At 39.7% G+C, this 24043-nt stretch overlaps 1 protein-coding gene across 18 annotated transcripts in view; it reads right to left on the bottom strand.

The window, feature by feature from the left end:
- POLA1 (DNA polymerase alpha 1, catalytic subunit) overlaps positions 1 to 24043 on the bottom strand; it is a 286891-nt gene that overhangs the window by 250637 nt on the left and 12211 nt on the right. For 7 of the 18 annotated variants that reach the window (XM_023633680.2, XM_070256823.1, XM_023633684.2 and 4 more), the window contains exons 5-16: positions 18866 to 18984; positions 18329 to 18391; positions 17421 to 17513; positions 16903 to 16990; positions 16399 to 16600; positions 16132 to 16310; positions 9956 to 10068; positions 9091 to 9207; positions 7524 to 7598; positions 6502 to 6640; positions 5131 to 5285; positions 1279 to 1363 (exon numbers count right to left, since the gene is read on the bottom strand). In XM_023633680.2, coding sequence (XP_023489448.1) covers positions 1279 to 1363; positions 5131 to 5285; positions 6502 to 6640; positions 7524 to 7598; positions 9091 to 9207; positions 9956 to 10068; positions 16132 to 16310; positions 16399 to 16600; positions 16903 to 16990; positions 17421 to 17513; positions 18329 to 18391; positions 18866 to 18984 — 1428 coding nt within the window. The remainder of the gene's footprint in view (positions 1 to 1278; positions 1364 to 5130; positions 5286 to 6501; positions 6641 to 7523; positions 7599 to 9090; positions 9208 to 9955; positions 10069 to 16131; positions 16311 to 16398; positions 16601 to 16902; positions 16991 to 17420; positions 17514 to 18328; positions 18392 to 18865; positions 18985 to 24043) is intronic. The other 11 variants (XM_023633681.2, XM_070256834.1, XM_070256824.1 and 8 more) reach the window with 3 other exon arrangements.

Raw genomic sequence — 24043 nt, 5'->3', positions numbered from 1 at the left:
ACTTAAGGTGGTGATCATTTCACAATATATACAAATATTGAATTATTACGTTGCAGGCCTGAAATTAATATAATCTTATATGTCAATTATATCTGAATAAAAGTTTAAAAGATTTAAGTAAAAAAAAAAAAAAAACGAGAATAGCCAAGCACAGAACCCTAAGTCCCTATAATTGTCAAAACAGCTTTGATGAAATGTTTGCTATCCATCTAAGTCAGAATGGAAGATGCTTAAAAGTCTTCCCAAAGGAAATCCCCCCACTACCAAAGCCTCAACTGGCACACAACGGAGGAATTCAGTCTAACCTTCTCAAAGTTAGAAAAGGAACGATGACCAAAGCTTCACCTACTATACTACAAGTTCCTTGCCATCCACAACAGCTGTTCACACAGTGACATACACAAAGGAGGTAAATAAATGCATGTTGAAATGAGCTAGTGATTGCACTCTTCCACATATTTTCCAGGCTATTCTCACCATCATCTTCTTCCGTGTATTCCATCCACTTAAAGGGTAAAACTTCACAATAATAATACATCATACTCCCTTCTCTGCTTGTTTCCTTAGCTTCACTTTCCTAATACCCAAGAAACCAGACAGGAGATGCTGTCCCAGTTAATAATCTCTGGTTCTGGGATCTGGAAATGATCCCAAGAAGCATAACAGATCAATAGTGTTATGCCCTCTTTTAACAAAAAAAAACAAAACGGTTACTTAACTGGCCAAGCACTCAACACGGACTATATCAGAATCCTCTTTAGAGACTGACTCATGGTATACAGAATTCTGTGGGAGAGTTTCACCCACTGAATTTTACGCATAGCACAACCCAACTCCAATCTGCTATTACTGTAACTCCTCCCAAATAAGTAAACCATTCATTTATGCCTTGGCATCTTGCCTCATCACAGAGGTAACTTTGGACAGGCTTCTACGATGGTCTTTAGAATGACATCATGAAAAGAAAATAGTCATAGCAAAATTTTGACCCAGGAAACAACTACTCCACCCTAATAGAGCAACCACTGGAACACAAAAAAGATACCAAACTGCCTCACGACTTCTGCTCCTAGAACAAAATAAACCAGCTGAATAGGAGCAACCAATCCAATAAAACTTAGCGTCCACAGCTGACAAAAAAAAACCTTTTTCAACAATATGCACTAACTACTCTTGAAAACACGCACACACAAAAACAAGTTACTGACCTAACAGCTGGAGAAAAAAATAAGAAAAATTAAAATCAAGCCATTAGTAAATGAGCCAAAAAATACATACCACAGAAGTGAGACTGAAAGGGAGGCTGTGGGGGTGCTTTATCTAACGCAAAGCTGTGATGGACCAAAGCTGCCATAGCAATAATCTGCAAAGAAAGGAGAGGAAAAAAATCACTTATCAGACACCTACTGTGTATTCTTCAATCTCACCAAAACCACCAAGAATATTAAAAGATACAGATTTTAGTCCATATAAATATTTTAACTTTTTATTATTAAAGTATTCAAAGAAAAAACAGAATAAAATCAACTCTCATATACCCATCATTCAGCTTCAATTATCAACTCATCAATAGCCTGTCCACTTCCTGCTTCTCCCCAGATTATTTTGAAGCAAAACCCAGAACCATCACCCTATCCAGAAACATTTCAGCAAATATCTCTATAAGAGTTTCTCAACCTCAGCACTATGGACATTTGAGGCCAAAGAATTCTTTGTTGTGGGGGCCGTCTTGTGCATTGTGGGATGTTCAGCAGTGTCCCTGGCTGCCAACACTATCACCCCCGAATCCTCGTCCCCAAGGTGTGACAAGAAAAATGGTCTCCAGACATGGCCAAATGCCCCCCAATCTCACCCTGTTGAGAACCACTATTTTAAAAGATAAGTTTTTAAAATGTAATACAATCATCTCAGCTAATACAATCAATAGTTAATTCCTTAAAATCATTACATATCCAGGCAGGATTCAGATTTACATGTTTACCCAACAATCTCAATTTTATTTACCAAATAAACTTCATACTTTGCAATTGGTTGATATGTCAAAGTATAGGTACAACCCCTCCCCATCTATTATTTCCCTGCAATTTAGTTGTTGAAGAAACAGTCATTTATCCTATAGAGGGCCCCATGGTATGGATTCCACAGCTTGCATCCCAATATCATTTAACACGTTCCTGTTTCTGTACTGCCTGTCAATTCACATTTAGATCTAAAGGCTTGATCAGGGGCCGGGTCCATAGCCGAGTGGTTGAGGTCACGCACTCTGCTTCGGCGGCCCAGGGTTTCACCAGTTCGAATCCTGGGCACGGACATGGCACCACTCATCAAGCCATGCTGAGGCGGCATCCCACATGCCACAACTAGAAGGACCCACAACTAAAAATACACAACTACGTACTGGGGGACTTTGGGAGAAAAAGGAAAAAATAAAATTAAAAAAATACATAAAATTAAATAAAGTTTAAAAAATAAAGGCTTGATCAAAATCAGGTTCAATTTTGGGGCAAGAATACTTTAGAGGTGCTACTGATTACTTCTACCAGAAGGCACAGACACACCATGTCTGGTTATCTGTATTGTAGTGATGTTAGCAGCCATCGGTGATCACTGCCTAGATCCATTATTTCATGAGGAGTTGCAAAGTGGTAATATTCAGTTTTTCCTTCAGCATTTATTGGCTGGAAACCTATGAAGAGAAACTTCCCCTCATCAATTATTTGGTTACCTGAGGTACAATACGTGTCCAAAAAAGTCAAGATAAATGCTTGACCCAATCCCCTTATTTACCAGTTTTCAAAACAATGTTTTGGTTCCCTAGCCTCCTTCACAGGTGACCAAAGCAGTGTTGTTAGTGTTTGCAGTATCATTATGAACTCATGGGTTTCAACCTGGAGTAGTTATTCTTATCCACACTCAAACTGTCCCATCTTTGGCCAGAAGGAAACTCTTCAGTTGACTCCTGAGTCCTTCCAACATATCTTCAGCAGACTTTAATACTGTCCTCACTTTCTGGTATAACAAGATGTTCCAGGCTTATCTCGGACATTTCCTGCCCTGAATCAGCCGTTTCTACAGGGAGCCCTATTTCCCTTATTGGGAAATGGTATTTAGAAACCTCACTCAGTGCCAGGGGATGGATACTTTTAAAAAAAATTTTAACTAAGTAAGCCTCTCCCAAACACTTAACTAGTATCAACTACGGCCATCTACTGCATTAACTATTATTAAAAGATCAAATCACATACTAAAAAAAAAAAAAATCACAGTAAAGATACTGCCAAAAGGCTTCTGTTAAAAACAATCCCCACCAATGTCAAAAGGACTTAGAATCAAACATAAAGAAGCTCCCACTGATCAAAGAGAAAAATTTAAGCATCAAAATAACAATAATAATGAATGCAATAGATTGAAATATACTGTATATAAAATCCAGGAGTTTCATAATGATATTCCATAAAAGAGAAAGTAAAAATAAGTAACAAAAACAAAAAATCATTGGTCAATGCTGCATGTAATGTAGATTCCCAACTTCCTACTCAGAAAACTGGCAATTAAGGAGAAAGAAGTATACATTTATCTTGTCTTTTCTGTACAAACTACAGCAGGATAACCTAATGGTTCTGGTTAATGAGCAAAAGTTAATTTAATAGAAAAATTTAACTAATAAACATTCTAATATTTAAGATATTTAACTAATAAACATGGAAAGGATGACAGAATTAGAAAACCACCATTTTACAACTCCTAATGAAATAACTAATTTAGGCAAAAATCACTAACAAATGAAGCCATTAGATCAAGCTGGGAACAATTTTGCCCCCCAACCCCAGGGCACATTTGGCACCCCAGGAGGCATTTTTGGTTGTCACAACTATGGAAGAGGGATGCTACTGGCATCTAGCAGGTCGAGGCCAGGGATACTGCTAAACGTCCCACAACACACAGGACATGCCCCATAACAATGAATTATTCAGCCTAAAATATCACTAGTGTCAAGGTTTAAAAATCCTCCCATTAGATGAAAACATGAACCCACTAATCAATCACAGCACCACTAACAGTGATTCAAACAGACCTTATGTGCCTGCTGATATAATACAATACGAAGTACACTGCACCACCTATAAAGTATTTTGGTCAAAAAAGTCAAATCTGATCTAATCAATTCTTTAGCACTAACTAGAGGAGTTGACACACCAGATAGTAAATATTTTAGGCTTTCAGGTTACATGGTCTCTGCCATAACTCTGCTGCTGTAGTACTCAAGCAGCTGCACATACTATGGAAATGAAGACAGGCTGTTTTCCAATGAAACTTTATTTACAAAAACAAGTCATGGGCTGGACTTGCCCACAGGCCATAGTTTGCCAACCCCCGATACAGAGGAAGAAGTCCAACGACACAACAAAGCAAACAAATACAGGAAATGGGAATTCTACGGGACAACCCACAGTGATTCCTCAATAAGTCAATGTCACTGAAACAAGTGGAGGGGGTGGGAGAGAGCTCCTCCCATTTAAAAGAGAGTCAAGAGACATAAAAATTAAACACCATCTATGAATCTTGTATGACTCCTGATTCAAATAAACTGATTGTTAAGAGACATTTTTGAGAAACAGAGTCATGTGAATATGGACTAGGTATTTTAGATGATATCAAGGAATCACTTTTAATGTTATCAGTGTGATAATAGTACTGTGTAAGAAAGTGTGAACGTTTTGAGAGATGCATACCAAAGTATACAGGGGTAAAATGACACAAAGTCTGAGATTAGCTTTAAAATACTTCAAGAGAAAAAAAGGAGGGGATAAACGACTGTGACAAAATCTTGCTAACTGCTGAATATGAGTGATCGGTATATGGGAGTTCATTATATTATTCTATGTCCATTTAAAGTTCTCCAAAATAAGAAATTTAAAAAACAAGAAATAAAAATAAATCCAGTAATTTAAGTCTTTAAAGAAAAACTGCAACACCAGACAAATTCAATTCATTCTCCAAAATGGAGTGTGGTAGTGAGTTAGTACTCTTTCCCGCCAAAAAGAGTAACTTTCCTTTGCAGAAAAGCTATACAAGTTCAGGTAAGTATTGCATCTAAGGCACAGATACAAAACCTGTCCATTTCTTCACCTCATTTTGATGTGTCTTTGCACTCTGCATTGTCTTCATGCTGAAAGACATGACCACAAGTGGAGGAGGACTGACATCCTTAATTACGTTCACCAGGTCTGGTTTCGAGACCATTGCCTCAACTTTACACCAACTGATGGGCTGATTTAAGAGCTCTGAAATAGAACAGATATAACAGATCACTAGCTATTTACTGAAAAAGAAAAACTACTATAATTAAGAAATCTGTGGGGGCTGGCCCCATGGCCGAGTGGTTAAGTTCACACGCTCCGCTGCAGGCGGCCCAGTGTTTCGTCGGTTCAAATCCTGGGCGCGGACATGGCACTGCTCATCAAACCACGCTGAGGCAGTGTCCCACATGCCACAACTAGAAGGACCCACAACGAAGAATATACAACTATGTACCGGGGGGCTTTGGGGAGAAAAAGGAAAAAATAAAATCTTAAAAAAAAAAAAGAAATCTGTGATTAACTGAGATGGTCTCCAATCCCACCTAATAAGAATACAGTATTATAACATCTAAGTAAAAATAAGCCACATTATTGGACTGTACGCAAATTCTCATGTGTTAGATCTCTATGGCATATTTACTACTTGTTAGAAGTTTGTACCCTTAAGCCATAGAGATCTAACACACAGTATGATGAATATAGTCAATAATATTGCACTATAATGATGTAATGTGATAAATACTGCTTCAATGGCAATCATAACACAATGTATTGAAGTAACACACTGCACACCTTAAATTTACAAATGGTAACATGTAAAATTTATCAAATTAAAAAAATTGAAATAAAAAATCCTCATGTGTGTGTATACATACGTTCATGTTCCTAGGAAAAAGGTCCACAGCTTTCATCTGATTTTCCAGAAACTCCAGGACCCAAAATAGGTTTTTAAAAAACAAAACACTGCCTTAGAGGAATCACAAAACATTTTAAAGAGATTCATGAAGATAAAACAGAGTATCAGAGATGCAAATACTGAAAAAACATCAGGTAAGAGACCGAACAAGCACTATCCACACAGGGCAGTGATGCTTCCTCTCCTTCAGAGGTCAGCAGTTCATCATGCAGAACAGCTGGGCCACATCAGCCAGGTCGCAAGTCCACACCGACAACAGCACAAGGAGGGATGCGCCCAAACAGCTGCCGGGGCTAACGAGGGCCTCCCGCCCACTAAACTGCCAAGCATAACAGCGATCAAGTGATTCCAAACATATTCCCTATACTCATTCAAGGAAAAGCCTGAAGAAACAAACAATAATAAAGGAAGTAGACATACAAATAAATAGACCAATTCCTTAACTCCTAAAAACCATATCTATCAGCAATTTACTTAGCATTCTGAAAGTAAATTTTTCCTTACGTGGATTTTTTACTTCGAGCCAACAAGGTCCTTTGATCTTTCTGTTCATCAAGAACAGTTCCAAGCTGGATGTGTTGGTCCCAAATACATGAGAAAAAGTTTCTCCTTTCAAATCCTGAGGAAGCTGTGGCAATTCAGCCTGAAAAAGGCAAAGAAGAAAAAAGAATCTTTTTTGTTTAAAACTATTACTTCACATTTTCCGAAGTCTATATTTGAAATAAACAAAAGCCTCTCCATGAGCCACCAGAAGAAACCCCTTTCATATATATAAAATGTAATTTGCCACAAATGAAATCCAAAACAATTCACAGTAGGAAACAAAAACAATTCACAATGACAAAATAATGCATCTTGATGACATCCATCAGAAGAAAAATAGGCCAAGAAGCTCCCCCAAAAGAGGATTTCTGTCCAGAGCTGTACACGCCTTACTGATAAATAGCCAGTAACTAAGTACCACTCCATTAGAAGAACGAAAGCAAAAGAGTAGGACTCATGCAAAATGCTTCCATGGTACTTTTCATCACCACTGTCAGAAACACTTAAAAGTTTCCCTTTTCCAACATCATGAGATCAAAACACTAGAACAGAGGTAAAGAGGTTAAGTTCCAGTTAATTAACATTCCACAGCAATGACCCTGCTTGTCACAGGAGCAAAAGCAGCACTGCAGTGACATTATCGACGCTCCTCTCTCACCTTCCCACTGCTCAGAAGGGACACTTCAACAGACTAATGATGTTCAACTCCGTCATGTGGCATTCACTCCACTTGACAAACAGTTGTGCAGTCTCAACTTATGTATTTAAAGATGCACACTTGAAAGCAGAGAAAGGCAGTATAACCTGTAGACTATGTATTTAAATTAATTTTATCCATTTTAACTATCCATTACTGTAAGTCCACCTCAATGAACTGTGGGCTTAAGGAGCCCTGCCAATACTCCTAATTGAAAGCCAGTTGAAAATTGCAAAACAGGAAAATGTCACTCTCAACCAAAACCCAGCAATTTTGTTTGACTTACCGAGTATCTAACTTCCAAGTACTCAGATTTTTCTGGAACATCAGGTATCTCAAAAGCATAGTTCTTTTCCACTATCTGGGTAAGTAGACATTTAAAAATCATTAAGACAAAAGCTCTTCACAAATTAAATTGACAAGTATTGCATACACAATGCATGTCCCTGCTTTTAATCATTAGGAATCTAGCATCCTCACAGAACACAAAGGTAAATAAAGCCAAAAAGCCACTCATTCCCCCTTTTCAACTGAGAGTGAAACACCCAGTGACAAAATGCTAAAGACTTCTCTTAGACACTAGAGAACTCAGAAATATTTGCATTCAAGAGGAGTAATAAAAGATTAAAAAGTTTTACAATGTTAATGCATTACATCATTTGCTACTCTTTGATATTAAGCAACTCCATCTTGCTAGAAAAATTAATAATGAGCATTATAATTATAGTTCATATTTACTGAGTGTTTGCTATGTACCAAGGATTGCTTTTTTTTTTTATTTGAGGAAGATTAGCCCTGAGCTAACATCTGCTGCCAAGCTTTCCCAATTTTGCTGAGGAAGCCCTGAGCTAACATCCGTGCCCATCTTACTCTACTTTATATGTGGGACGCCTACCACAGCATGGCGTGCCAAGTGGTGCCATGTCCACACCCGGGATCTGAACTGGTGAACCCCGGGCCGCCGAAGCACTTAACCGCTGCGCCACCGGGCTGGCCCCTCAAGGATTGTTCTAATCACCCAATAAGAATTAACTGACTTAAGCCTTTCAACAACTCTTCAAATAGGGCCCCATTTCTCGGGTGAAGAAACAGCCCCAGAGAAGTCACTCAGCACTTGTACAAGGAAGGTCACACACTACAAAGTGGAAGGGCTAGGACTTAAAGCACAGGGGATCTGGTCCCAGCACCTATACTCTTCACCATCACACTACATTGCTTCTAGAATCTTAGAGACTTGATCCATCAGCCATAATGCAAAGCTCCAACAGTTAAGATGGTTAGCTTTATCATCAGTAACTTAATCCTCCCTTTATGGCAATTACTGTGAATAGCCAGTATATTCATGAGCTGCAGCCCCCACAATGATGGCCAAAGATGTCAATATCTCACTAAAATCAAGATGACTGATCAATATGTACCACATGAATAGAAGATTTTTATTCTATCAGAAATAGCAGCATAGTCCCTAATTTTAAAAGATAAAACCTTACTTAACCTCTTACCAGTACAACTTGGCAATGACTAACATAAACAAGATAGAACAGTTTCTTCTCTGTTTCGGAATAAAAGCATAAAATATGCTGCAAGTACTGGAAGCAATTACTTTGCTTTGAGTTATCTTTCAATTCAAATTAACGAATATTATTTTATAAGGAGTTTAAACAGAAAAAATGTTTTTACAAATCTAACATACTGGTTTTATATTGATATCTATGAAATTTCCATTCAATGGATTATAGCCACACAGAAGGCATTTTGCACAAAGAAGATATGCAATAACTATTCGCTAGATCAGGAAATGAACAAAACAAATAATAAAATACAGCTGAAAAAAATTATCATCAAATACAAACCTTGGACTTGAACTTCATAATTTTATATTTTGTTGCTATTTTCTCATCGAATTCATCATAAACATCCTTCATTCTAACTGGAGTTCCTGTTTCTTTCCCTGTATTTAGATCAATTTTCTGCTCTCCCATGGAGAGGGGAAGGGAGGGGAAAAAAAGTATCGGTACATAAGATCTTTTCAACCACCAGAAACCCATGTCTAAATCAATTTTCATCTTCGCCCATTTAAACATTTAATAGAACAGTCTTACAGGTGAGTTCAAAGATAGAAACAGACCCAAAAAATGTACTAAATCCGATACCCAATCCCTCCCAATGGCATTTAAAAAGCAAATCAGAGATAAAGATGATTGCTTCTACAAAATGAGAGAAGTGCTATAAATCCTGACTAAACAGCTTCACATTTCAACTGAGATGGGACAGGGCTGGAGTTGGAAGGGGAGTGTGGATGTTAACTCCCAATAAAAATGGAGGAGCAAATGGAAGTGACCTTGTTAAATGGCTGTGGAAGAAATGGTACTGCTGCCTACACAGCAAAAGTGCGAAAACTGGGCCAAATGCCATGTTACGCTTTACAGCCATGTACTCCCAACCCTGATTATCATGGAAATGAGAGGTGGGGGAAAAGATAGTATCATATACTAAAACTCAGACACTTTTACACCCTTTCTAACAAGTTGAAAAACTGAGTTTCACTTCATTTCTCTACTTTTCCCAATCTCTACTGGAGCTGCTGACAATCAGTGGTCACTAGGCAGGCAGCAAGAAGCACCAAGGTTGTGGATCATTCATAGTCCTGTTGAAGAATCAGGTTGGTGGCAGAACACAGAATGCACCTGGAATTAGAAGCTAATCACTAATATTTACCGTTTCGCAGGGAAGGAAGTAGAGCGTTCGCTCTATGTTTTTCACCATGACACAACAGCTCACATAGGTTTCGGCCAATTCTATCCAAACTTTGCCAAACAGAAATACCACACCTAAAAGAATAAAGGAAAACCATGAGAAAAGAAACATTTCAATTACATTACATTAAAGGGGCAATATAAAGGCCCACTGAATGTGCCCACACATTTATGCCTTCATGAAGTCATTTTTTATAGCAAATTTACATATGCTTCCCACTTCCCAAGACCGCTCCTTTACTCAGTATTTAGGCCATACAACAATACCACACTGGTAAAACCTGTGACCGCTAAGAGGACAGGGCACAGAATGATTCTCTAACTTGGTGTAAACATTTTCCCTAGAATTAGGGGGACATCCCAGGTAAACAGAGACAAACCTCGGTTATTAGGGAGACATCCCAGGCCTGAGTAGACACACTTGGAGAACTACTGAGACACCCCAGGTCAGTGTGGAAACCCCTGGGGAATTAGGGAGATATTCCATGTCAATACAGCCACACCTCAAAAATTAGGGAGACATCCTAGGTCAGTGTAGGAAAAACACACACACAGGCATTTTCCCTAGAACCAAGATTATCCAGATTAAGAGGAACAAAAAAGCTAAATTCTTCTCAACAAATCTCATATTTAAACCTCTTATGAAAACTCTGAGAATATAATACTAAACTTCTTTTTAGCACTTGTGCTTACTGATAAAAATTAACATCCACGTATAAGGATAACTATGTATGGTACATCAGTATTTCTCTATATGTAAAATGGTGTTTGGGAGGGGCCAGCTCCGCAGCATAGTGGTTAAGTTCAGTGTGCTCTGCTTCAGCAGCCCAGGTTCGTGGGTTCAGATCCCTGGCACAGACCTACACCACTCATCAGCCATGCTATGGCAGCAACCCACATACACAACAGAGGAAGATTGGCAACAGATGTTAGCTCAGGGCAAATCTTCCTCAACAACAACAAAATGGTGTTTGGGAAAAACATAATTCATCTCATACATCTACTTCCACACAATAATAAATATCTCATAACAGGGTTCAACTATTATCTCCTATTTTATACCCTTTCTACCTCACAGACTACTTAAGACATCTGGCTAGTTAGTCTTTATAATGTTCCTTTCTTTTCTATTTTGGTTTAACAAATGGTCTAGTAACCAAATCAACAGACACACCCCTTTTGAAATCCCTATGTAACATATACCACAAAGTAAAAACAAGCCTTTCTAGACATCAAGTCATTGTTCATGAAAACCGAACATCAAGAAAAGCCTCCAGAGATTTGATAGTCAACCTAAGACATGGTCACTATGCAAAATCCTGGTCTCCATGAAAAATGAGACAGCAGTAACCAACATAGCCACTCAACACAGCCGCTTGTCTGAAACACTAAGAAAATTCTGGCACATGCAAAGGTTATGGATCATAAGGCCAATTACTCCAGTTTCACAAGATAGCTCATCAGTGCTTCCTTTTGTCACTCATTCTAGTAGAAATAAGACCATTTAAGAATTTTCATTTCTGCAGATGATTAAAATTCTTAACAACTCTAAAAGAGTTGTGTGATTTTCAGCTGGGGGGGAAAAGGGGGAGATAGGGAAGAGGGAAGGGAGGACTGTGGGAATGATTAAAAAAGACAAAATCACAGTAGCTCAGAAAATTAAAAGTCATCCTCACAACAGTTAAGAGACGAAAAAACAAAATTCCATGCAAAGAAAAATAAAGACCCTAATATTGGATTCAAAGATTCAAATAGCTCATTTTACAGTCAAACTAATATCACACTTCATGCAACACATTTGACACTGTTTATGCCTCATTTGCCACAAAAAGATCATGGTAAACAAAGATTACATTCCCCCCAAAGTTACGAGCTGAAACCAGGTGCAGTCAGGATTTATTCAACCTTGAAAAAGTCATAATGAAGACAGGATATCTTCCCATATGCAAAGAGTAAGATTCTTTTCATAATTATGGAGCATTCAGCAACAACTGACTGACTTAGAATCTGTAAGAAAGTGAGAAACAATAACAGGGTCTTTGCGAGTACTTCGTTTTTATTAGCAGCATTGATTTCACCAAGGCTCAGTGATCATTACCTGCTATCACGATGAAACTGTTCAACCCTCTGAGATTAAAGGAGGTTTTTTTAAGGCATCTCATTTAACCCATTGGCATCAAACACAGAGGACACAACTTGAAAAGCACCATGGAACAGGAGTGTGGACAAGGGTGAGAAGCCCAGAACTCTGCCACTGAAGAGCTGATCACTTTATCTTCTGGAGCCTCAGCTTCCTCCTCTGCAAGTAACTAGATCAGATGATCTCTGAGGCCTTCTCCAGCACTAGCAATTTCCTGTCACTTTACCATTTGGAAGACAGACCAATAACAGACTAGGACCTCTTTCAATTGCAAAATATTTCCCAGTAGTGGTTGAAAAGGCCTATCCATAACTATGGTTAGTACCAGGAATGCAACAACAATACATACCATATATTGGTTGCTTTCAAATATAGCTGTGCTTCAATGCCTCAATCTTAACCTCCCACATCTATTACTATAGACCAGCACTAGCCAATAAAAATTTCTGTGATGATGGAATTGTTCCTTGTCTGTGCCATCCATGGATATGACAGCTACTAGCCACATATGGCTATTGAGCACCTGAAATGTGGCTAGTGGCTGAGAAGCTAAATTTTAAATTTTATTTCATTTTAATTAATTCAAATTTAAAGCGATACATATGGCCAGTAGCTACCATAATGGACAATGCAGCTCCAGACCCTTGCACCACAAAATGATACTGTTTTTTAATAAGAGTATCAACCAGTAAACAAAACTTGCAAATAATCAACTTATTTTCACACAGGAAAGAAACAGGGTTGTTGTTTCTTAAGGTTCTAATCCTCGGCAACTGACACTGGCAATCTGATGCTTTATATGTGGATTTACGGAGGGCACCGTCCACTTTGTGTTATCCATTCTTACCCCACACTACTACAAGGTCTCAAGAGGCAAACTCAGTAATAGCAGCGAGTACAATTCTGGTTCTCTGAAACCTTTCCTGCGCATCTACACGACTGTCACTGTGTAGTTTATTTCAAAGAACACCTACTATGCGCTGGCATCATGCTGCACACTGGAAATAAAAAAAAGGTCGCAGCCCTCCAGGAGTTTCAAAGGCTTTGGGGGAAAGACAACACAGAATCAGATCTTTTCAAAATAATATGAGAAATGCTACGCTTGGAAAGGGTATGATGGGATCACAGAAAGGGCTCTTAGGCCAGTTTGGAGGATTAGGAAACTTCCAGATGACACCTCGGCTGAGCCAGGTGAGGGCAGTCCGGTCAGACAAACACAATGAATAAAGGAATGTGGTATAAGGAGTAGCAGGTACACAGCTGGAACTATTTCTAGGGCACAAAATCCTACACAGCAGGCAACAGAAGCCTTGCCAAGGAACTTAGGCTTTCTAGTGTAGGCAGTAGCTACTGGGGATTTTCTTTAATGAGGAAGAGAGGTGGTCGGAGTTACCCTTCTGAGCAATTGCTCTGGCTGCAATGTGGGATAATGACAACTGAGGGACCAATTAGGAGGCTTGTTTCAGTAGGCAAGAAGGGCTCAGGCGTTGCAGTTGTGAGGAGAAAGAGAAGATAGTTTGTCTACTTTATACTTTAGGAGGATAAAACTAATAAGACTTGGTGAGGGAAGTGAGGAAAATGGGGACTCAAGGCTGACCCCCAGGTTTCTGGTTTTGATGGAACCATTAACCAAGACAGGGAATCAAATGCAGCATTGAGTGGATATAGCAAAGCACAGGGAGTAGCAATGGGATGGGCAGGCCCACCATGTCACACATCTCCAGCAAGCACCAGTCACACTGCTGTGCTTCAGGGAGATCACATGAAGCATGCATGAAAATGGTGTCCCCAATGGGGCAGCCCTGGGTTTTAAAAATGGACGAGGAGGGCCAGCCCCGGTGGCCTAGTGGTTAAGTGTGGTGGGCTCCGCTTCACCAGTCCAGGTATGGTTCCCGGGCAGGGACCTACACCACTTGTCTGTCAGTGGCCATGCTATGGCAGTGGCTCACATACAAAAAGAGGAAGACTGGCAAGAGACATTAGCTCAGGGTGACTTTTCTTCAACAAATTTTTAAAAATACAAATAAAAATGGATGGGAAGGGGCTGGCCCAGTGGTACAGTGGTTAAGTGTGCTCATTCCGCTTCTCGGCAGCCCAGGGTTTGTCGGTTCGGATCCCAGGTGCGGACATGGCACTGCTTGGCACGCCATGCTGTGGTAGGCGTCCCACATATAAAGTAGAGGAAGATGGGCACGGATGTTAGCTCAGGGCCAGCCTTCCTGAGCAAAGAGAGGAGGATTGACAGTAGTTAGCTCAGGGCTGATCTTCCACAAAAAAAAAAAAAACGGATGGGAATAATTTGCTCAGCCTCATGTAATCATACTTGCCAGCCTACCTTCCAACAGCAAGTAACAAAGTACTAGTCAAAGAGGTGAGAGGCTCTAACCAAATCGTCTTGCCCTAGCTAAAGTAGATAAGATACCATTTCTAAGATTGCTTACGTCTTTACCTAAGAAACTAAGACATGGCAGTTCATTACTCAAGTGGCTCTACAAAAGTTTCAATGTATTTGATAAGCAGAAGCGTATTAATGCTTCTGTCTCCCCTTGGAGAGAGCATTAACAGTTTTGTAGTTAAAGCCAATGCTTGATTATCTTTAAGGTAAACAAGGAAAATCTGGCCCTTAAGTTTGACAGTTAATACTTAGACTCTTGTTACTCATTCACTTGCATTACTGACATCTAGATCCTCCCTTTATTTTCACCAGATGCAGCCTCCAGGAAACCCCTTTGAAAAATACAGTTTGCATCTAACCTCACATCCAGAAACAGATCTGAATAAAGGCAACTCTGTTTAAGGTGTATACTGTATTTTTTATTAATCCAACGCCCCTTGTCATGGTCAGCCCCACAGTGAAGAAGGGCTCCAAGGAGCACAAAAGGACACTGGAGAGCCTCCTGGCTTTTTGTGAGTCAGGATCACACCATCAGCCCATTTAGAGGTGGACCAGGGAATCATCCTTGATTCCTCCTTTCTGTCAACCTCCACATCAATCCATCAAAAAGTTCACATCAAAATACATGTTAAACATATTCAAGTCTCTCCTTCTGCATAGGCACTACTAGTCCAAGTAACTAGCACACCTGCCCTGGACTGACTGACCTCCAGGGCTTCCCCACTTCAGCCCCCACCACACACCTGTGTGTGCTATTCTCCACACAAACCAGAAGGTTCCTGTTAAAATGTAAACGCAACCATGGGACCACTCCACCCCCCTACTCTACCCCCGCACCCAGCACTGAAAATCCTCCACCGCCTCCCCACCGCTCTTAGAATAAGATCTAAACTGCTTAATATGGCTTTCAAGGTCCTTCATTATTATCTGGCCTTTGCCTTTATCGCCAACTTCACTTTCAACCAATCTTGTCACTTGATTACTGTGCTACAACCACGCAGGCCTCCTTTCTCTCTCCAAGCCTCTGTGCTTACTGGCTCTTCAGGTTGCAATGGTCTTATCCTCAGCTCTGTACATTCCTCGAATCGCAGCCCAGTGGTGGTCTCCTCAGACAGACCTCCCCCAGCCATCTCCTAACTAATTGCCTTTACATCACTTATCAACTTACCTTATTTACTGCCTATTTCTCCCACCCCACTAGAATGTAAGCTCCATTAGGACAGGGAATTTGTCCAGCTTGATCACCCCATTTCAATGTCTGGCACACAACAGGTATTCAATTTGCTGAATAAAGAACACATTAATGACTGATTCTATTTAAAGTAAACTGCATTCCAATAACCTCAGATACATCGATGGTGAACTACAAGCACACATTCCAAAACCACACATAACTCGTTTTTGCAATAAGCACCTTTATGGATTATTCACACCACAGCTGCTCTCCATCCGAGCGGCTCATGCACTTTACAATGAATGAGTGTTGCTCTCTTACTATGCATGTATGTGAGGGCAGAGGCTGTGCCAATTACAATCTCTAAAGCATTTAAGGGAAAGGCGCTATTCCGTATTAAAGACATACAGTTACCATACGTATGATTACCTGGTTGGTTGTACTGATCTTCGTAAGCATCCAGCCAATAAAACTGAAACACTTGTTCCTCATCTGCCCCTTTTACCAGTGGGAGGTGATTGGAATCCACTTGAACTTCCTGGGCTGAGAAACTGCTGTCATCTTCCTGATCAATGTCCCAACAAGAGACATCTGGGAGAAAACTTTCTCTGCAGAAACCACATTTTCAAAAACCTTTCAAAATCCAACAGAATAATTGTAGTGCTACTTGCCAGAAAAGTCATAAAATGCTCTTACAAGTAGGATGTGGTCCCTTTCCCAGGATCTGCCTCATGTTTCACCCCCTCCGCTGGCTCCCTCTCTTGGTCCCAAGTCTTGGCAGCCACAGTCTCCATGTCCACCTCCACAGCATCCATGGGCTCATCAAAGTCGCCATCTTCAAAATCCATTGCCCCTGACTCCTCCTTCTCATCTGTACACAATGCCAGCACAGGCTCTCCTGTAGGCGTCATCACACATTCCCATCATACACATCATACGCCGCTCCCATGGGGCACAAAGGCTTCCCAACACAGCAATAGCAGCCTGCCCTTTTTCCCACAATATATTTGCATTTCTCTTCAATCTCCAAATTGGATATGTTTAACTTTTCCTGCTATGAATTCAAATCTCTCACACTTAAACTTGCTATCACAATACCTTCAAAATCTCCTCCACTTCCTCCTTCACAGGGCCTCCAGTTTTTGACAGCACTTTGCAACTGCTCAACACCCTAGCACTTCTGCCCGACGCCAGACTCACCGGCAAATTCAGCACGTTTAAGAGCAACGGGAGTTAATGAAGGCTCCTTCCTTGAGACAGCGGAAGCAGTTTTTCCTGAAGGAACTGCCTGTAAACGTTTTTAAACGTTTAGTCAGCTGGACCTGCATACTAAAAATATGCAACTGTCCTACCCTGACCAGAGATAATGATGGTTCCCATTTATAAAACATTTTTATGTATTATTAATGTAATAGCTCCAATTATTTTACTGTTACCGAGGTTTACAAAAAGATACTTGTTTCCAGGAGGAAAATTATTGCATTTAGCACAGTTGTAATAACTATAATAAACACATACTAGTTACTACAAAATTTACTATGAAAAAAGCAGGCATGTGCTATTTTTGAAATACATGAAACTATGTAATGAAATGGGAGTCCTAATTTAAAACAAAAATTAATACAAATTCAAAGGCATTTCCCTCACATAGAAAAGCAACAAAATAAGTTTTAAGCAATAATATAAATCAAAACTGAAGGTGCTTCCACACACTCTACCTTGGGGGTGTGCACAGAGAAAGGATTCAGTGAAGCTCCAGTGGATCTTTTCTTCTTCAGTATCATCACAGGTGGTGGAGTTATCTGAGGTGGCTAAAAGGAGGGGGAAGACAGACATTCACTGCCATGCTTGATTTACCATAAGACAGAAAAGGACATTTCTTCCCCCATTGAAGCCCAATGAGCAAAGCATTTTTTTCCTTCCCTGCTCCCCCCACAGCTCTGTGTTCAGGCACTGCAGTTACTATAGCAACAATACCACAGACTCACTAGAAAACCAGAATAGATATTGAATCCACCCCTCACCAATTTTCTTCTTTTTAAAACTTAACATACTTTCCCCTTACCCTTCCAGAATATTACATTAAAAACTGTCAAGCTAGAACTACATGGTGTTGGTGTTAGTCATTTTAATCAAGGGTCACTTAGAAAGAAGCACGCCTCTAAATGAGGGTTTAGTCTTTATTTGAAATAGCTAAATTGCAAATCCCTGGCGCAGCTGAGCCTGTCTGAGTTCTAGAAGGGACAGTTCACTGACGCTGCCTTCACCCCCCGCTTAGAATTCAAGATGAAGAACTCATGCCTGATTGTACAGACTGACAGGCTTCATTCTATTTTAGGAACATACACTGCAGCAACTGAGCACACACAGTGTGCATTCTTACTACCTCAAACACACCCCCACACAGCCCCATCTACATAATCGCATAGCTTGTATCAGCTGGGAACTACAACCTAAAATGGTGAGAAGAAACCAATTTGAAGGTTTTTTTTTTCTTTTTTGGTGGGGGTGGTGTCGTTGAATTTTTTGTTTTTAATTCTAGCAATAGTCTGTTTTGTATAATTACTGAGCTGTTTCTTCACCCTAAGTCCCTCACATATTTGGCAACTCCTAGAGAGTCACTTACCTCGCTGTTCAGATCTTGTAGAATGTCACCTAGCAGATCATCCTTGGACAAGTCTACAGCTTTCTGGAAATTATAAAGGAAGGTAGAATGAGAAAGCCCTGCACTTCACGTTTCCACCCAGCTCACGTGTCTGTGAAAGACAGAACCCAACCAGTCAGTCCTTCCTCTTCATTCCTCACTCTGAGAGCTCATCAACTATCCACAGATCTTAACCACCACCTGTGGACACATAACTCCTAAACCGAGAGCTCCTGTCCTCTATCTTCATCCTCATTCCATGATCCTCCTGCTAATCACAGAAATAAACACACTGTTAGTTCAGCTTTTCGGTTCAATCTTCTTTTCTATCTCCAAGATCCAACCACTGAGGTGTCTAAATTCACCTAGAAATCTACATCCAATTTAGTGATTGAAATTAGGAAAATATTACTCAAATATCTGAGCTCAAATGTATTGAGCACCTATTATCTGTATAATCAAATACTAAATTTGCTTCACAAAGGAAAAGGCAAAATATAAGAAAACCATGAAACTCACGTCTGCGGTTTTCCTCCCAGCACTAGCCATGAACATGGACTTGATACTGTTTGGTCTTGTCACCACAGCCTTCTTTACATTCCTCTTGTCTTTGTTGCGTGCTTTATCATCTTTTCCTGCTGGAATATACATTATTTAGAAACATGCACTGGCAAAAATCAAAATGGAAAACTAAAAGCCTAGTCACCTGCTCTCTGTATACGAGAATTTGAGAAGAAAACTGTTAAGAATTCAAAATACAAAAATATGAGATTTTATGCATGGTACACAGGGAAGAATCTTTAAAACAAACAATTCAGGAAAACTTGGGCTAAATGTTATTACAAAAACTGATGAAATGCCAGTTAAATATCAGGATGAGTTATTAAGCGTGACTATTTAATTGTTATTGTTAGTGTGAATCAAAAGCTTTTTAAAAGATGGGGACGGGGTTTGTTCTTCCCACAGAAATAAAAAGATCAGCTCATCTGGAACCAGGGGATTAGCCGAGAAGCCTTCGTGAGACCACCTTTTTAGTGCTATACTCGAGCTGACAGGAAAACTGAACTATAAACAAATAGGGTTACCAGTTATACTATTGCAGTGTCCTAATTTCCATTTTATGAGGAACAGCAACTAGACACACGCAACACATCATAACAACACTAAACAGCAGAGACATCTGTTCATTAAAGAACAACTTGTACCATAGGTTTTCTCTTCTGGCCATGTGTAAATCACCTACGAACTCTTCTAAGACCGTCATTTTTACTCTCACTTTCAGATTTCATCCCGGAATGAGGTAAAGGAATCTCTACCTCAAAAAGACCTAGAATGAGGGTCCAGGCCAGCCCAGTGGCCTACTGGTTAAGTTCAGCAAGCTCTGCTTCGGTGGCCCGGGGTTCAGTTCTGGGGCACAGACCTACACCACTTGGTGGCAGCCATGCTGTGATGGCAACCCACATACAAAATAGAGGAAGACTGGCACATATGTTAGCTCAGTGCAAATCTTCTTCAGCAAAAAAAAAAAAAAAAAAAAGACCTAGAATGAATAGTTAACATAGTGTCTACAGCTTTCATATGCTACAGTACTAGCATATGAATACACAGGCCAGATGAAATAGAAAATACAGTCCAGAAAAAGACCCAATTACTTATGGAAATTTAGCATATAATAAAGGTGGTATCTCATATCACTGAGGAAAAAATGGACTTTCTAGTAAGTAGTGTTGCCTACTCATTTGTAAAGAGGTCAACCAGTATAAATAGATCATAGATCAAAACAAAAAAATGAAACTTTGTAAGTATTTTAATTAAAAAGGCAAACTCCTTTGTAACCTGGGTGTGGGGGAAAGTCTAACTATGATTCAAGATCCATTGGAAGGAAAAAAAGATTAATGAATTCAAGGGGCTGGCCTGGTGGCACAGCGGTTAGGTGCACACGTTTTGCTTCTCGGAGGCCCAGGGTTTGCCGGTTTGGATCCCAGGTGCGGACATGGCACAGCTGGGCAAACGCCATGCTGTGGTAGGCATCCCACGTATAAAGTAGAGGAAGAACGGGGCTGGCCCCGTGGCCGAGTGGTTAAGTTCGCGCGCTCCACTGCAGGCGGCCCAGTGTTTCGTCGGTTCGAATCCTGGGCGCGGACATGGCACTGCTCGTCAGACCACGCTGAGGCAGCGTCCCACATGCCACAACTAGAGGAACCCACAACGAAGAATACACAACTATGTACCGGGGGGCTTTGGGGAAAAAAAGGAAAAAATAAAATCTTTAATAAAAAAAAAAAAAAAAAAAAAAAAAAAAAAAAAGTAGAGGAAGATGGCCATGGATGTCAACTCAGGGCCAGTCTTCCTCAGCAAAAAGAGGAGGATTGACAGTAGTTAGCTCAGGGCTAATCTTCCTCAAAAAAAATAAATAAATAAAAATAAATTCAATCACACCAGAAACAAGTTTAAAGACAAAACAGAAGAAGATTTTTGCATTATGCTTTGCAGATAAAGGAAAAATTTTCCTGATATTAAAAAAAGCCCCAAAACCCAAAAGGAATGTGGGCAATAAACACAAACATACAGTTCACATAAAAATATATATAAACAGGGGCCGGCCCAGTGGTGCAGTGGTTAAGTTCGCACGTTCCACTTCCCAGCGGCCTGGGGTTCGCCAGTTCGGATCCCGGGTGCGGACATGGCACCACTTGGCACGCCATGCTGTGGTAGACGTCCCACATATAAAGTAGAGGAAGAGGGGCACGATGTTAGCTCAGGGCCAGGCTTCCTCAGCAAAAAGAGGAGGACTGGCAGTAGTTAGCTCAGGGCTAATCTTCCTCAAAAAAAAAAAATTAAAAAAGAGGGGTTTTCCAAATAAAGAATATTTGCAATATTGAAAAATGTATATATATATATATATAAACAGCTACTAAGTTTTATGAAAAGATGCCCAAATTCATGTGTAAAAGAAATGCAAATGAAAACCACACTGAGATGTCATTTCTCACATATCAGAGTGGCAAAAATTCAAAAGCTGGACAACATACTCTGTTGGTGAGGTCATGGGGTCTAAACAGACACTCATACACTGTTCATGGGAGCGTAAAATGGGACAACTCCTACGGCACTACCATAAAACTTCATGTGCATTTACTCTGAGCCAGCAATCCCACTTCTCGGGATCTTTCCCAAGGAAAACACCATATGCACAGAGTTATTCACTGCAGTATTATCTGTAACAGCTAATTATTGAAAATCTAATATCCATTCAAGGAAATGATTTGAATAAACCATGGTACATTCATACAATCAAATACTATGAAGCTACAGAGAAATAAGAAAGAAAGATCTCTATGTGCTGACAGGAAGTGATTTTCAGGATATCTTGTTAAGTGAAAAAACACAAAGTACAAAAGTATAGAAAGTATCTTTTCTGTAAGAAAGAAAAGGAAATAAAACTACATATACATAATTCCATTCCTGGGTATATGCCCAAAAGAATTGAAAACAAGTGTTCCAACAAAAACTTGTACATGAATATTCATAGCAGCACTAGTCACCAATAACCAACAGGTGGAAACAACTCAAATGTCCATCAACTAATAAATGGATAAACGAAATGTGGTATATCCATGCAAAATAGTATTCAGCCCTAAAAATGAAGTACTGACTCATGCTACAATATGAATGAACCTTGAAAACATTATGCTAAGTGAAAGAAGCCAGACACAAATGATCACATATTACATGATTCCATTTATATGAAATACTCAAAATAGGCAAATCCAGAGACAGAAAGCTGATTGGTACTTGCCACAGGCTGAGGGAAGAGAGACTGAGGAATGACTGCTTAAGGAGTATGGGTTTCCATTTGGAGTGATAAAATGTTCTGGAACTAGATAATGATCATGGTTGCAAACACTGTTAATGTATTCAATGTCGCTAATGGTAAATTTTATGTTATGTGTATCTTACCAGAGTTTTTTTTAAAGTTATTTTTCATGTGCCTAAGACAGTGCAAAGGTTTGTAGAACATCTGTGGAAAATGTAAGACAGGAGAACTTAACTTTTTATTGCGATCACTTGGAGCAGATTGAAAACTGAATATAAGTAATGGTCAAAATGTTTAGTATATAAAATTCAAGTCGTACTAAAAAGTATCAAAAGAGAAGGTCAACAGAGGTTTGAATAGCAAGGAAGGCTTCGTGAAGGGGCTTTAATCTCACCATTGTAGGTTAGTAGGATTTAGATGGAAGGACAAAGAGAAACACAGAGAAAGAATAGGTGTCAACATTTGAGGCAGAATTCTCCCACAATTTTAGTGCTTCTGTTTTGATTTGTTTTATTCATTTGCCCACAGATTTCTGTTCATTGGGACTTAGTTGATATTTTTCAGTCTCTGTTTGAAAGCAACAGGCCAGAGATTGGATCTACACCATAAAGAGTTGACCTTTTACTTCTGGGCAAAACTCTTCAACTCCTTCTAAGTCTTTAAAGTGGATTGTAGAATTCTATTTCCCTTCCTAAGATCTTGGGGCCTTTTTGGGCTGCTCGTGAGGGATACTAGAACAGTGGAGTCTTGTGGGTAAATGGTGGCAAAGTGTAGAATAAAGATTTCTAAGATTAGCTCTCCTTCAGAATGTCAAATCATCCTCTTCACTGACGTATGACTAGGAAGAGATGATATGACGATTATGGAAACACAGAGATGGCTCACTTATTCAACAAATAGTTCATAATTTCTTTGTGCCTGCTACTGTGATCGGCACTGAGATGACCAGGACATGAGTCCTTTCCTCAAGAACCTCCCTATAGTTCAACCTCCTAATTTACAGCTGACAAAACTCGTGTCCAGATAGGTGATGGGACTCATTCAAGATACAGACAATTAACAACACAGCCAGGACTCTAATGCAGGCCTCCTCAGTTCAGGGAGATGAAAAAGCACATGGGCTTATTTCATTCTCTTCTTTACGGACTAAGAAAAACTAGGAAAACAAAATTAGCCACTCTGCTACCAAACGGTAGGTACCAGTGTGTAGAGTTCCTACATTACATAGGTTGGTAGAAACCAGGAAGATAGTTTACATATTCTAATTTCACTAGTGAATGAATAAATAAATAACATCCCACATGAAAAGAAAATAGACACAACCTTATTTTTTGTAAAAGGAAACACAGGGAGGATAATTAGAAACTAATAAAAATTATACCTATGGAGATGGGTAGAAATGAAGTAGGAAGCATAGGGATGAGAGTAAGATCCCATCTTACTCTCATGATAACTCCTGATATCATTTTGATTTTGAATCATAAAAATGTTTTACAATATTCAAAAACTAAAATTAAAACAAAAGAATTTTGTGTGTATGAGGAAGATTGGCCCTGAGCTAACATTTGTGCCAATCTTCCTCTATTTTTGTATGTGGAACGCCGCCACAGCATGACTTGATGAGTGGTGTGTTGGTCCCGTGCCTGGGATCGAACCTGCAAACCCCAGGCTGCCGAAGTGCAACATGCGAATTTAACCACTAGGCCACTGGGCCAGCCTCTCAAAAAGATTTTTTAAAAACCTAAATTTGAATACAAACAAAAACCTGAACAAAAATAGAAAAAAAAGAACCTGTGTAGTAAACTGGTAAGATAGCACACAGAAAAAAATTACTTCACACACCTTCTGAACACAATACTCTCACTATACACCCTTAGCAG

Source organism: Equus caballus, chromosome X, assembly GCF_041296265.1.
Source record: "Equus caballus isolate H_3958 breed thoroughbred chromosome X, TB-T2T, whole genome shotgun sequence".
NCBI lineage: Eukaryota > Metazoa > Chordata > Mammalia > Perissodactyla > Equidae > Equus > Equus caballus.
Note: the sequence above shows the minus strand (reverse complement) of the source record. Positions and strands in the feature narration are given on the sequence as shown.